At 45.1% G+C, this 15,930-nt stretch overlaps 1 protein-coding gene across 8 annotated transcripts in view; it reads right to left on the bottom strand.

Annotated features, from left to right (window-relative positions):
- CAMTA1 (calmodulin binding transcription activator 1) overlaps positions 1–15,930 on the bottom strand; it is a 1,525,397-nt gene that overhangs the window by 66,367 nt on the left and 1,443,100 nt on the right. For all 8 annotated transcript variants that reach the window (XM_033922054.1, XM_033922049.1, XM_033922047.1 and 5 more), the window contains 5 exons: positions 10,558–10,697; positions 8,728–8,924; positions 7,588–7,666; positions 3,212–3,527; positions 1,075–1,598 (listed from right to left, as the gene is read on the bottom strand). In XM_033922054.1, the coding sequence (XP_033777945.1) occupies positions 1,075–1,598; positions 3,212–3,527; positions 7,588–7,666; positions 8,728–8,924; positions 10,558–10,697 (1,256 nt within the window). The remainder of the gene's footprint in view (positions 1–1,074; positions 1,599–3,211; positions 3,528–7,587; positions 7,667–8,727; positions 8,925–10,557; positions 10,698–15,930) is intronic.

Raw genomic sequence — 15,930 nt, forward strand, 5'->3', positions numbered from 1 at the left:
AATCATGTCTAGAATACTCTATATAGATTATTGCTTAGTGCACATAATGTTGGGTGCTAGACTTACCCCCCTGCTGAAACCTGCTATAAATATGGACACTCGAGTTAGGCGCACTTACCCAATATTTAATGCCTCACTCCCTTTCAGGATATGTGGTGTGGCAGTGGTTCCCAAACCTGATTTTAGAGGCACCCCAGCCAGTCAGCTTATCAGGATACCCACAATGAATATTCATGAGGGGGATTTGCATGCAGTGCATGCAAATCTCCCTCATGAATATTCATTATGGATATCCTGATTAGAGAATGACACGGTGACAAAATTCATCACCGTTCCCGTCCCCGCGGATAACCGCGGGAAATAATCCCATGTCATTTTCTAGTGTCTATTTCAACCTCGGTCCTTCTACACCAGCATTCTTCAAAGCAAAGCTTTTGGGTCAGTGGTTGTGGCCATTCATACTCTGATTCTTATGGGAGCCAAGGATAATGAAGCCATTGTGACATCACTGATGTGATTGGCTCTTAGGCACTGGTGGAATGAGGCATTATGACATCACAATATCTGCTCTGGATACCAGAGACTGTCATTCTGTAGTGTCTGTTTCAACCTCAGTCCTTCTACACCAGCATTCTTCAAAGCAAAGCTTGCGGGTCAGTGGTTGTGCCCAATTATACTCTGATTCTTCCCTCTCTCCTTAAAGAATGACATGAAGATGATTTCCCGCAGTTATCCGCAGGGATGGGAACGGTGATGAATTTTGTCACCGTGTCATTCTCTAATCCTGATAACCTGACAGGCTAGGGTTTCTCCAGGACAGGTTTTGAAACCATTGCGTACCCTGCCTTATAAAATAAAGCACAACTTTGATGAGTGCCAATTTGCATCAATAATTAGGCATTACTACCCAATTATTGGTGGTTAAAAGTTCAATAACCAATTAATTTACATGCACATTTCCAGATTGGATGCTATATAAAGAATTTGGGAGAAACTGTACATCCAGGTCTAATTTATACTTGGTTTAATTTTTGTACACCTCAGAGAAGTTACTGCTGTTGGTTCAGAGTTTACCTGCAATTCATCCATAGGCTGGATGCAGTCTTCATTCCCCACATGTTCTCTGTAGGACAGGAGCTCTGCGTCCACAATCTCCCGGTCTGACATCATTAGCACGCTCATCTGCTCCCGTGGACGCAACCTGTGGGCTACAGAGTCCTTCCTGAGGCCAGATACTTTTTGCGCACTTGTCAGCTGCACGGCAGACACCCCAAGATATAAGTCCTTCGGGCTCCACTTCAATCCGGCTTGGACTCCGGGACCTCGGAACCCAAGCCCGTCTGAAACGCGCGGCGGAAGCTCCCTGCTGAAAGCGCGCATCTCCTCACAAGGCGCGATCGTCGTGGGCAGCGACTGCTTGGCGCTAGAGCTCTGCTTTCTGCTGCTGGGCTGCTCCAGGCTCAGTGCCGCAGAGATCAGCTTCTCTTGCCTCGCCTGGAAATACTCGGGATTCAGTTTGTGTTTTTTGGGCGCTGGATAATCTTTTTGACTCTCGCTGCTATAGTAATTGGACGGCTCAGACCTTGGTCTTCTTAATTCTGAAAGCAAACAGAAAAGGACGACACAGTAAATCTTAACTGCGATATTACAAGCTTAAGAGATCTGAGAGTTGACTATTAACCCACAGAAAAACAAAAAAGGGAAAAAACAAGCTTATGTATAGATCAGCTGTCACTCCTCAACTATGATCGTATGAAAAGAGGACATGGTCCGGGGAAATCCGGACGTCTGGTACCCTAGATCTAAAAGCTGTAATTGGGGGAGGGGGATGCATTTGCATAAATTAGGTGCCAGGTTTGTACCTTGCACTTGTGATGTCTGTGCAACTGTGCTGCTTGAAAACAAATGCTTAGATTCAAATCTTCATCCCTACTTTCTCTTTCCAACTACCCCTGTCACTAGGGCTGCCCATTCATAGCATACCTCAATCTAGCCATTTAGGCCCTTATTCTATGAATGACGCCTTAACTTAGGCGCTGGTAGGTGGTCGGAGTACAACTCTGGAATTAGAGAATGACACGGGGACAAATTTTTCCCCGTCCCCGAGGGAACTCATTTTCCCGTCCCTGTGAGTTCTTTTCCTGTTCCTGCCCCATCCCTGCAAGCTCCGTCCTCATCTGCACAAGCCTCAAACACTTTAAAATCCTAAGTAGCAACATTCTAGAGCTCAGATTGTGATGTCATAATGCCTCATTCCACCAATGCCTAAGCTCCATCCTCGTCTGCACAAGCCTCAAACACTTTAAAATCCTAAGCAGCAACATTCTAGAGCTCAGATTGTGATGTCATAATGCCTCATTCCACCAATGCCTAAGCTCCGTCCTCATCTGTACAAGCCTCAAACACTTTAAAATCCTAAGCAGCAACATTCTAGAGCTCAGATTGTGATGTCATAATGCCTCATTCCACCAATGCCTAAGCTCCATCCTTGTCTGCACAAGCCTCAAACACTTTAAAATCATAAGCGTTCGAGGATTGTGTGGTTAAGGCAGAGCTTACAGGAATGGGGCAGGAACAAAACTCACGGGGATGGGGAAACTGAGTTCCTGCGGTGACAGGGACAAATATGTCCCTGTGTCATTCTCTATGTGGAACTCTGTTCCTGGGATTCTGAGACTATGCCACGATCGGGTGTACTTTAGGAAACAAACTCAACTTTTTTTGATGCATTTAGGTAAAATTCATGTTTCTACAATGTACTGAGAACTCATCTCTTTGTGCTTTTCGATGATGCAGAGAATTTGAACATTGCTGTAATTTGATATTGTTTTGCACCTATGAGTTATTGAAGGGACCTTGCGAAATAAGTGAGAGCTCCATTTTGATCATTCTGCCATGTTGATGTAATTCTATTTGATGTATTGTTACTGTATTATGTATGTTAAGTTTGTACAGTGCTTTGATTTAAGGCAGAATATACATTTTTTCAATAAATAAAAAAAAATAATTTTCAAGATGCCTCCTGGCACCTAAAAATCAGCGCCAGATTTGCACCTTCAAAGGTGCTTTACAATGCCCTACGCCATTTCTGGCTAGTTAAATCGCTTTGATATTGACCCCTATAAAGTTTCGTACTGTAAATGAGTGAAATGTTTACAGATGGTGCCCCACATATTTGTTTCTCCGAACTCGGCTGGTGTTTCTTTTATACCTGCGCTGGAATTTGAGATAACGGTGGTGCCCTTCGGGGGTTCTTGGGAGAGGATGGCATCACCATGCCACTGTGCCATCCACGTTTCTGCACTGGCTTCGCCACTCGCTGGGCAGTGCAGTTGTGGATTCTGACCAAGCTGCGACTGTTCCTCTCTCTGGAGCTGCTCCAGACACTCGGCCAGCTTCACATGACCCCGAGAGCGGGCGATGGACAAGGGCAGTCTCCCGAGCGAGTCAGGAATCGAGATGGCCCGTCGATCCCACTTATACAGAACGACAGCAGCTTCGGTGTGGCCCAGCGCACATGCCCACATCTTAAAAAGAAAACACCACAAAGTAGTATCATCATCACTATGACCTGTAACATTTGATTATTTAATTTATCTAAAATATTTATAATCCGCTTAATAAACTAACTCCCTCTTTTACTGACGCGTAGTGCGGGTTTTAGCACCGGCAGCGGCGGTAACTGCTCTGACGCTCACAAGAATTCTATGAGCATCGGAGCAGTCACCACCGACGCTAAAACCCGCGCTCCGCGTCAGTAAAAGTGGGAGTAAGCGATTCACAATCTCGTAAGACAAAACCACATTCATCGGACTTTACAAGACAACACTTTAAAAAACCTAGGGCTCCTTTTACGAAGGTACACTAACGGTTTTAGCGCACGCACCGGATTAGCGGGCGCTATTCTGCGCGTTAAGGCCCTAGCGCACCTTCGTAGAAGGAGCCCCTTGCCTTACTACCCAGAAAAAAATTGTCCTAATCTCTTGTCTTCTAATTCTAATTCCACCATCTCACTTTTAAACATAATTTATCAATATTAAGCAAAAGCCTGGACAAAGAAGTATGTTTAAAGCAGTTTCCTAAACTATAGGCCATTTTCACAAAATTCCCAAAAATTGCATATTTCACTACATCCCTTTTTCCGTACATCCCATAACATATCACTTTCAGATCTACCCGGTCTGTACATTATCAAGCATTTTCTCAAATAATAAGGTACAATTTTGTATATCTCTTGTTGAATTATTTTCCAATATTTTAAATTTTGTTCAAAATTTAAACGGAATCCAATGCAATTTCTTGAAGACTGGAGCCTTCCCCATCAACATGCGAGCTGCATATTTGACTATCTCCTGTCTGCCAGTACTGGGCAGACTTGCATGGTCTGTGTCTGTAAATGGTGGAGGATGGGCTGGGGAGGGCTTCAATGGCTGGGAGGATGTAGATGGGCTGGAGTAAGTCTTAACAGATTTCGGCAGTTGGAATCCAAGAACAGTACCGGGTAAAGCTTTGGATTCTTGCCCAGAAATAGCTAAGAAGAAAAAATTAAAAATAATAAAAAAAAAAAATTAAAATCGAATCAGGTTGGGCAGACTGGATGGACCATTTGGGTCTTTATCTGCCGTCATCTACTATGTTACTATGTTGCCTGGGGTTACCAGAAGTCCGGATTCACCCAGACATGTCTGGACGGCTTTTCAAATCCCGGCACTTAAAATTAACACCCAGTTTTAGAGGGGCTTAGTTACCGCACATATCACTAACGTAACTGGCAGTCTTAGGACCACAGATTCGTGAATGCCATGGCATCCGTTCCCAATTGCTGGCTACTCAAAGTTCTGGCCATCCTGGGCTATGATTGTATAAAGACAACATAGCCATAGTTAGGCGTTATCCCACAGAAGATGAAAGAATCCCTCTCAAAGCACACTCCTCTCATCTGGAGGGTTTAAACCCCTTCCAAGTACAGTTTCAAACCCACCCCCCCATCCAGTGGAGAGCTAAAATGGGAGCTTAGATCCTCCCCCCCTCCTGGACTAATTCCAGGGCTGCCCATTTAGCTGCTTAAAGTTGTCTAACTCCCAACGTCAGCCGATTAAACCTTTTGAAAGTCCGTCCCATAGCTAACATTGCCTCTTACCCTTTCTTTGATCACAATGAATGGAAGGTAATTCTATAACTGATTGCCTAGATTAAGAGGGGTTTGCAGCTTCTTTGGTTAGCCCAAACTGCTGAAATTGCACATACATTTACACCTGTTCAAGAGAAGCTCATGTGTATCTTAGGCCAGAACATGTTTCCACCAAATGCAGGCCACTTCATTAGAGGCTTTATACCTACATATATTGTCATATACAGTGGTACCTCGGTTTACGAGTGCACTGGTTTGCGAGTGTTTTGCAAGACGAGCAAAACATTTGCAAAATTGGTGCCTCTCAAATCGAGCTTGCCTCGATCTACAAGCGCCTCCCCCCGGGATCCGTCCCCCCCCCATGCCACGATCCGGCACCCCCCACCCACCCAAACACTTCACTTACCCTCCATCTGGCACTCAGCACCGGCACCAACGCACAGGACATGCCGGTGCCGGTGCCGGAAGATCTGCATTCCTTTTTGCTGGGCCTTGAGCATCTGTGCATGCTCCCGGTCTCCCCGAGATTCTCGAAGGCCTTGAGCATGCACAGATGCTCAAGGCCCAGCAAAAAGGACTGCAGATCTTCGGGCATCGGCATGTCCTGTGCGTTGGTGCCGGTGCCGGGTGCCAGATGGAGGGTAAGCGAAGTGTTCGGGTGGGTGGGGGGTGCCGGATCGTGGCGGGGGGGGTGCCGGATCGTGGCGGAGGGGTGCCGAATCGCATGGGGGATGCCGGATCGTGGCGAGGGAGATTCCGGATCACGCGGGGGGGAGGGGACCTTCTTGAGCGGAGGGAGCAATGCCAGTTCTCGGGGGGGATAGAGCAGTTCTGCTAGCCTTGGGGGGTGGGAACGAATCAAGCGAGTTTCCCTTACTTTCTTTGGGGAAACTCGCTTTGATATACGAGCAATTTGGTTTACGAGCATGCTTCTGGAACGAATTATGCTCGTAAACCAAGGTTCCACTGTATGTGTGAAAAAAACTTTACAAATTTATCCTCATGTTGATCGATTATATTTTTTAGTGTTGAAACATTTTATTAATTCGTCAATACACAAAACGTCAAGTAAAGAACATGACACAACAAAGTACAACATCCCCTCCACGTCCACCCACCCCTCCCGTCCCTCCCCAGTTACCTCTCACCCATAGGATGCATCCCAGCTCCAGCCAGCCTACCGCAACAAGAGGCTTGGTGATCTGTGTTCTGATAATCCCCGAACCCTTACTTCACAACAACACAAGCTGACTCAGGAATTTGCCCCTCCTCCCACCACAAAACCCCCTAAAGGTCAGAAGCAAACCCCCCTAACCCCCCAGCTCCAAGATATCACCCCCAATCCGAAAATATCTCAGCCCAGAAGAGCACATGGTTCCCAAAGCTAACTACAGTATGATCTCCCTTGCACCCACCACAACCCCATCTAAAAACCCACCCCAAGCTCAACCCCCCCCTGCGCAAAACTCACCAGGCGCAGACTACAGCACTCGCAGGGTATTCAAAATGAGACTATGGCCCTTAGGATGTAACTGTTGCAAATATGATTATATATATATATATTTTTAATTCCTTCTGCCTCACCCCTAAAGCTTTACGAAGCTCAAGAAAGTAGCCACGTTAATGCAAATGTACTCCTTGTTTAGTAATGTTGGGGACATTATCAGAAATGACCTGATATAAACTGGCTGGGATTGGCTGATGTTTGTACGATGCCAGTAATGACTTCAGGGTTAATATGGACCACGTAAATAAAGGAAAATGATTAAATATATGTGTCCTGCAGTTGCAGCTGCTCTAAATGATGAATGGAAATAGATGCTTAAAAAGCCAGAAAAATATTACTTTATTGATTACAAACTAGGAGGCTATGAATGGCAGTGGCGTGTAAAGGGTGGCGGTCTGCCCCGGGCGCTGTTGCTGCCCGCATCATCATCGTCACTCTCTCCGACGTCACTTCCGGGACCCGCGCCTAGAAAGTGGCGTCAAAGGGCCAGCCGACACCGACGCGGGCACGCTGTTCACGTCGGAGAAGTTAAAAAGGGGGCGTGCGCACGGCGGGGGAGGGGCGCCGCTCATCCTTACTGCGCCACTGACAAATGGCACTCCATTCTTGGAAAGCTACGGCACCGACTGCAAAGAAAACTCCCTTAAAGGCTCAGTAATCTGATTATCTGCAACAGCAGATGGTAGCTCCCTGTTTCGCTGATTTAATTCTTTGGGAAGTGTGTGTCAGCGGCTTCCTTTTCTAAAAATAAAATAAATCCTGCAAAGCAAATTTTGGCCTGATTGTAGTAATTCCCCATAGGAGGGAATTTGCTCTTTAAAAAAAAAATGTCTCCCGCACTGCTGATAAACTGACAGTTATAAAACCGGAGCACTTTATACATTTTGGCCCCCTTTTATCAAGGTGCGGTAGAGCTCCCAAATCATCCCTGTGCTGTGCTGTCTCTTACCAGAGGCGTGCAGGAGAAGTGGTCCACATTTAAAGGGTCGACCTCCAGTTCCAAATCAATACTGTCTGCATGCTTGGTGCTGCAAAGGGAGAAGAAGAACATTAATCAGAGTTGAGGTCTTGGTCAATGCGCTTGCTATCGAACCTGAAGCTCGCCTCTGATACTTAGGAGCGGGAAGCCAAGGAAAGCAGCGAGAAAGCCTGCTCCTGAGACTTCTACATGAGTTGTCATGCTCAGAAAAAGCTTTACGATCCAAAGTACCGAGGCGTCTACTATTAGGACTTTAATGAAAATAGGCTCATAGCCTATCCATTTTTAGTGAGTCTCTAGAAGCTCGAAGGATGCTAGGTTGCATAGGGAGAGGTATGGCCAGTAGGGAAAAGGAGGCATTGATGCCCCTGTATAAGACTCTGGTGAGACCTCATTTAGAATATTGTGTACAATTCTGGAGGCCGCACCTTCAAAAAAGATATCAAAAGGATGGAGTCGGTCCAGAGGAAGGCTACTAAAATGGTATGTGGTCTTCATTATAAGGCCTCTGGGAACAGACTTAAAGATCTCAATCTGTATACTTTGGAGGAAAGGCGGGAGAGGGGAGATATGATAGAGACATTTAAACACCTACGCAATGTAAATGCGCATGAGTCGAGTCTCCTTCATTTGAAAGGAAACTGCAATGAGAGGGCATAGGATGAAGTTAATAGGTGAGAGGCTCCGGAATAATCTGAGGAAATACTTTTTTACAGAAAGGGTGGTAGATGCGTGGAAAAGTCTCCCAGAAGATGTGGTGGAGACAGAGACTGCGTCTGAATTCAAGAGGGCCTGGGATAGGCACCTGGGATCTCTCGGCGAGAGAACGAGATAATGGTTACTGCGGATGAGCAGCTCCATGACCTCACAATGCAGGTGTAAAGAGCCTTAGCCAATAGGAAAAGGAGATGCAAATGTTAAGAGCCTTAGCCAATAGGGAGAGGAGGAGACAGTGGATGGGCCATTTGGCCTTTATCTGCCACCATGTTCCTACGTTTCTACATGTAAATATCATTTCCCCTATCTCTGAAACAAACTAATGCCAACCTAAGATTTGCTAGGACAGCACATGAAGGATCCACAGATTCCAGGAACCCTTAAGTGTCCTACCGCCATTTGATGAGTGTTTGGATCAGCGTGGCATAACCCTGGGCGGCAGCCAGATGCAGGAGCGTCATCCCCCGGAAAGTCTTGGAGTGGATCAAGTGCTTGGATTTTGCCCAACAGGCCCGACTCATCATCTTCTCACAGACAACCACTACGCGGCTCTCGAAGCAGCTTCCCACGGAGCCCGTGCTGCCAGCGCACTAAAGAGGACACAGAAGCAGGAAAAGAAACGCGCTGATCACAAATCTTATGGGGGGGGGGAGGAGGGAGGGAGAAAAATATCTTTATTTGTATCAATTTTATTTGAAAAGCTTTATTTTAAACAATACATCCCAAACATTAGGAACATAGCTCGCAAAACCACAATATCCATCAAAAGGTAATAGTTAACCCCCTCCCCTCCCCCACCACTTCTTATAATGAAACAGCAAAGAAAACAACACATGGTTTCTTCTTTCTAGCAAAACTTCTTTTCAGTCAAACAGTTGATAGTCCTTTTCTATTTAAATACCTGAAACCCACATCCAGAGTCCTAGGTGGGATACAGACTAATAAAGTTTCACTTCTATACAGGAAGGAGTGTTGAAAATGACTCCCCGCCCCTCCCTGCTGAGGAAAAGGGACAGCACTAGAGGACTATTTGCATGGATTTCATTATGTCATCTGCATACTTTTCACTTGCAAAGTACTGAGCGTGGTACAACAATCCTCACGGTACTGGGAAACTCTGTGGCTTGATGGCTCCCTATAAGAGTCATAGGCGTGCGGCCGCAGGGCATGGCCGGAGGGGCACGATGCCCCTTGGGAGTCCCCTGGAGCAATGCAGAGCGATAATAGAGGTACTTTTTAATAATTACCTAAATTAAGGGGGAAACGCAAAGCGAAAACCAAGATCTCCACTCCAGTACCGAAAGGTCCTATGGTTCACTATTTAATACTATTGGGCAGTTTTAACCAAACTCAGAGTTCCTTGTCTTTGGAAGCCTCATTATCCACTCCCCCTCCCCTGATATTTTCTTTATTTCTCTTTAATATCAGACCCCATGATAACGTGAAATTGTCTTTCCTAAAATGTGGGCTTCCTTTTTAGAGACTGAGATACATATTATGTTGAATGTTATTTGACCCATTTGGCTATTTTTTATTTTTCCTTTGGTTTATGTATATTTACAAATCTATAAATAAAGAAATTAAAAAAAAAAATAAATACATTATTTATTCAGATGTATATCCTGTCTGAAATGTCAGACATTATAGATAATTTATAGATAATTTCAAAAATTTCAGTATTTAATATGAAATAATGATATATAATGAATCAATGAATTGTTTTGTATACAACTGTACAAATTTGGATGTTTTTAATTGCATTATTTTTCAACAGAAGGAAAAAAAAAGATTTATATCCTGTCCTCCCTATAGAGCTCAGAATGGGTTACTGTTTACATTCACAGTGTTTACATACGCCTCCCTCATTTACGAACACAAAGCGCGGGTTTTAGTGCCGGAAGTGGCGGTAACTGCCCCGATGCTCACAGCATTCCTATGAGCGTCGGAGCAGTTACCGCCGCTGCTGACGCTAAAACCCATGCTATGCATTCGTAAAAGAGGTGGAACAGTGTGTTGTGATATATCTTCCTATAGGATTACTTACTGATGCTGGTGAAGGGTTGAGGGAGTGACTAGGCAAAAACCTGACCGGCCTGGGGGTCCTCCAGGACAGGGTTGGGAGCCACTGTCCTAGAGAGATTCAGCAGGCTGAAACAGGTGGAGGTGGGAGGCCAGGGAGGTGGGAGACTGCACCAGGCTGTCTCACTTTTCTAGACCACTTACTTGCGCTTGGTTTCCTCCGTTGCCCCCTCCGTTGCCCCCGCCTCCTACACCTTGCTTGTGATGCTGGGATCCCGTCATCTCTGCCATTCTCTTCTCCATCTGCTCAAGGCGCTCCAGGATCGACATCCTGAACTGGTTATCTGGATGAAAACAAAACATTGGTGAGAAAGGGTGGGCGTGTGCCCGGGAACCCTCTGCTGAGAAGGGAGACATCCGCTGACAGTCTGCAACCCCCGGCTTCTCATTACGGGGGAAAAAAAACACACACAAAAGGTCTTTCATTGTAATTAGCATTATCAACATTAATTGCAGGGTTGGGCAACACATCGTCAATTAGTGTCACTGCTAGAAACATTAACAAAAGTAATTAAATGTCATTACAGTCGTTGGCTTGTGTTCTACCAATGAATCTCAGTACAAGTTACTCAAGCAAACTGCAGCTCCAAAGATCATTTCAAGTCCTAGTTTACCAATCTCCCTAATGTCAAGGGATCGATAACAATGTAGATGATGTAGAAAGACGCCGGCTTGGAGTAACAATAAGAACAACCCCCCAAAATGGGAAAATGCAGCAATTCACAACTTTCCAAAAACAGACAATGATATACGAAAATAGATACCGTGACGCCAAAAGCATTTTTCAAAGCGCTTGTGTACTTTGGGCAGAGGCTAGAAATATCCTACCAAGTCACACAGCCCAGAGACTGCTGCCCCTATATAGGGGCCCTAACTAACGCCGCTTAAAAACGGTGCTAGCGGGCCACGCTCAGGAGCCACATATTAACAGCAGACTCAGCGCGCGCCACCCATGTGCTAAAAAAATACATTCCCCCCCTTTACAAAACCATAGAGCGTTTCTTAGCGCCGGCCGCGGCGGTAACAGCTCCGACGCTCATAGGAATTCTGTGAGCGTCGGAGCTGTTATCGCCACAGCTGGCGCTAAAAACCGCGCTACGGTTTCATACAAGGGGAGGCTTTTTGGGTTTTTTTTTAAGCGTAGGGGCATGTTTGGGGGCAGGGAGTAGGCATGTCCTGTGCAGGATTAGCATGGGAGACCTTCCCACCTACAAAATAGGTAATGGTAAGGACTTGCATACTAATGGCCACATGCCAATTCCAAAATTAGCTCATGGCAATTAACAGGGAAGCCAAATTGTGGCCCCGCTACAAAGTGACCTCAGCACGCGGGTAACACACACACACTAAAAATAGCGTAGGTCACTTTTTTAACGTGACCTACGCTAAAGGGGACCATAACGTACTAAAGACCGTAAGATGCACTGTAGATCTTTATACATGAACAGAGCTACCCAAAGATCTCAATTAGCTAATAATAATAATCCATTTATCTACCTGATATTCCATACAGAACACTGAAGTGACATCATTGATTGAATAAAACACTGAAATAGCATAAAATCAAACCAGATAAATAGAATAACAGTGTCTTAAAACACACAGGGGCCGATATAGTCAGACCATGGGATTTAGCGGGGTTGACTCCAGCGGTTGGTAGCAAACCCGGAAATTCAATGCCAGGTCACATCTGGCGACCAGCATTGAATTTCTGGTCTATTTTTAAAATAGCTGGTTAAGCCAATATTGATCAGCTGACTGGCTAAATTATAGTAGGAAAAAAAAAGGGGGAGTAGGGGAAGGGATACCAATCCAACCACTGTGAGGACAATACATTTATTGAAATATCATAAATCAATAGTACATATATAACAGTGGTCTCAAACTCAAACCCTTTGCAGGGCCACATTTTGGATCTGTCGGTACTTGGAGGGCCTCAGAAAAAAATAGTTAATGTCTTATTAAAGAAATGACAATTTTGCATGAGATAAAACTCTTTATAGTTTACTAGCTGATGCCCCGGCGTTGCACGGGTATTTAATTATAGCAATAACACTGTAAATGGATTCAAATAAAGATACTTTATAGTGGTGAATGAAATTATTTTTTTACAGCTTAATAAAAAGTACAATATTCAAATTATAATGTGAAATATTTGACAAAATGAATACAATACAACTAACGCAAAACGTGATTATAAACAACATTTTTAGTTTCACCTCCAGGAGCAAGAACATATAAATTCTTGGGTGAACCCAGCCTTGAGCAAGCAACATAGAGTTGTGGGCCGCGAGACCCCCAGAACATATCACCCCAGGTAGTGAGGGATCTGCATACCAAGTTTCGTTCAAATCGGTCAAGCCGCTTTTGAATTACTGTGAGAATGGCAGCTTTTTACATTTTTTCCATTGACATGAATGGGTGAAATCTGATTTTATGTTTGTAGCTCCGCCCACGTGTGCAGGTGGGCCGCGAGACCCCCAGAACATATCATCCCAGGTAGCGAGGGATCTGCATACCAAGTTTCGTTCAAATCGGTCAAGCCGTTTTTGCGTGATCGCGGTACATACACACACACATACATACCTCCGATTTTATATATATAGATAAATCTTTCCTTTTGGCTAAGTCTTAATAATAATATTGTCATTTATGGTTAAAAAGACATATGATTAAGAAACTGTTTTATTTTACTTTTGTGATGATGATAAATAGACCGAGGGCCTCAAAATAGTACCTGGCGGGCCGCATGTGGCCCCCGGGCCGCGTGTTTGAGACCACTGATATATAACATATACATAGAATGAGGCAGACATAAAAATCCTTTAAAAAATATTTTATATACTAGACCCCAACACGGTCCCTGTTTCGGCTAAAGTAGCAGCGTTTTCTTCAACTTCGTTACAGCGTTTTTTTTAGATAGCGTGTCAGGCAGCAGGCTCCACCCTATATATTGAAAGCATTCCTTTTGGTTTGATTATTTGTATCTGGCGCCATCTACTGGGCTTCTATCAATACCCCTGAAGAAGGCTACTTTAGCCAAAACACGGACCGTGTTGGGGTCTAGTATATAAAACATTTTTTAAAGGATTTTTATGCCTGCCTCATTCTATGCATATGTTATACATGTACTACTGATTTATGATATTTCCATAAATTGATTGTCCTCACAGCGGTTTGATTGGTGTTCCTTCCCGCACGCCCCCTTTTTTTGCTTCTCTATTTTGCACGTAGAGTTGTGATATTTTCCTTTGCATTGTGTGAGAAATTATAGTAGCTACAGATAAGCCTGCCATTTATAAGGCTCTATCTGGCTTAACAGCTTAGTATGTCAGCCAATGAACATCGGTGCCAACTGGTGAGCGGGCTAGCCGCTAAGTGCTAATATTCAGCAGCCATTTACTGTTCTTGGATGTTCAAACAGAACTGAATATCAGGCAGACTGTATTCCCCCCCCCCCCCAATCTACACAACACTCCCCCCTGCACTTTAATCTCTGTGCAGCTGCTGCTTGATTGTCGGTGATGTAGACTGGAGCTGCCGAAGATTGCTGGACTGTTTTGGGACTTTGAGTTTTTTGTTTTATTTTAATTTTATTAATTTTTTCTGATTTATTATAATTTTTTCATTATTATAATGAATCTAATATAATAAAACGCTAGGCCGCGCATGCGCACTTCCTATGTGTGCGCCGGTTTTCCGTGAGCTGTAGCGACACATAGGAAGTGCGCATGTGCGGCTTACGATCTGTCCTGCTCCCTCTTCAAAGACGCAGCGGACGCTGCCTCTCCGCTCTCTCTCTTCCTCCTCCGCCCCCCCCACCCCCGAGCCGGATTTCGACCACCCTTACGGGTTTTAAGTTGGGCACTGATTCTCCTGCGGTGCGGCGGCCCGAGTCGGATGTCGGCCTGAGTTGGATGTCGGCTGCGGCGGCCCGAGTCAAATGTCGGCCGCGGCGGCTGTCGGTGGCTGCAGGCCGCGGCAGCCAAACCCGGAAAACACATAAGTAGGGCATGGAGTTAAGAAGCAATGTATGGGGGGAGGCAAATACTGCACAGGGAAGTGGGGTGGGAGGGAAATGCTGCAACACACGGAAATGGAGGGCAGAAAAGGGGTTGATGGACAGGGGAAGAGGTGCTGATGAACAGGGAGGGGGGGGCGGAAAAATAAAGACAGGCCTACTGCTGGACAGGGGGAGCAGGGGGAGGTAAAACAAAGGGAGAAGGGCTTCTGCTGGATAAGGTGGGCAGTGATGGGGTGGTGGAGGACATAGGGGAGGTAAAAGGAAGGGAGAATGGACAGGGGGAGCAGGCAAGGGGTGGTAGTGGACAGCCAAGGAAAAAAAAAAATAAAAAAACCAGACAGAAATACAGAAAGCGACTAAGGAGAGAGAAAAAAAAATAAAAACAGACACACACATATATATTCTAGCACCCGTTAATGTAACGGGCTATAAGGCTAGTAATTTAATAATTCATATTTTACTATTTAATAACTGTTATTCAGGTACTTTAGTTAGACTGTGAGCCTTCGGGACAGATAGGGAAGTTCTAAGTACCTAATTTTATTTTATTGTAACCCGTTCTGGGCTCCTGGGGAGGACGGGCTATAAAAATGAATAAATAAATAAATATAGACTATATTATCAGCATAAAAGGAGGAAATTCTGTATATGGCATCTAAAAAGATAGGCGCCTAGGGGCTGATTCTAAAAATGACACCCCACCGTTGCCTAATTTCATTGATTTTAATTGGCACACTAATTGGCTACTCTGATTAAAACCCAATTATAACTCAATTGAAAAAAAATAAAAATGGAGGCGCCTAAGGGCACCTCCAAAATGTCCGCCTACAGAGGCACCTCACAATGCTTAATGCCAATGTAGATGTGGTTAACACCAGAAGTGGTGTAAGGCGTCTCCGTAGTAGGGTTACCAGATTTTCCTTTGGGAAAATCCGGACCCATGGCCCCGCCCACAGGACCGCCCAGTTCCACCTCTATCCGGCCACGTTGTGTCCGCACACGTGCGGATGCCCCTTCCTGACGTGATTTTGTCGGGAAACTTTTCAAAAACCCGGACAAAGTGCCGGGTTTTGAAAAACCGTCCGGGGAAATCTGGATGGCTGGTAACCATACTCCGTAGGCGCAATTCTCGTGAAAAGTAGGCACCGGACATGTAGTTCTTGAAAATCCTGTCCATTTCCGGAACCTACCTTTCATGTGGCCGTGATTCTGCAAATGGTGCCATTGTGTGATTTGACATATGATCGGCGGCAATTTTTAAGGTGGCCGCTAACAGCACCGTTTACAGAATCCAGGCCCTACTGCTTGCCAATCATGCTTAGGTGCCATTTGCAGAATTGCACCTAGCGGTGATTAACTTGAAACTTAGGGATCCTTAGGCTGGCGAGTCCTCCGCGTGTGCGGATTGCTGGACTTGATGGACCTAGGGTCTGATCCGGAGATGGCAATTCTTATGTTCCTTTTAATAAGGTGCGCTAACGTTTTTAGCGTAA

This window comes from Geotrypetes seraphini, chromosome 15 (assembly GCF_902459505.1).
Source record: "Geotrypetes seraphini chromosome 15, aGeoSer1.1, whole genome shotgun sequence".
Taxonomy (NCBI): domain Eukaryota; kingdom Metazoa; phylum Chordata; class Amphibia; order Gymnophiona; family Dermophiidae; genus Geotrypetes; species Geotrypetes seraphini.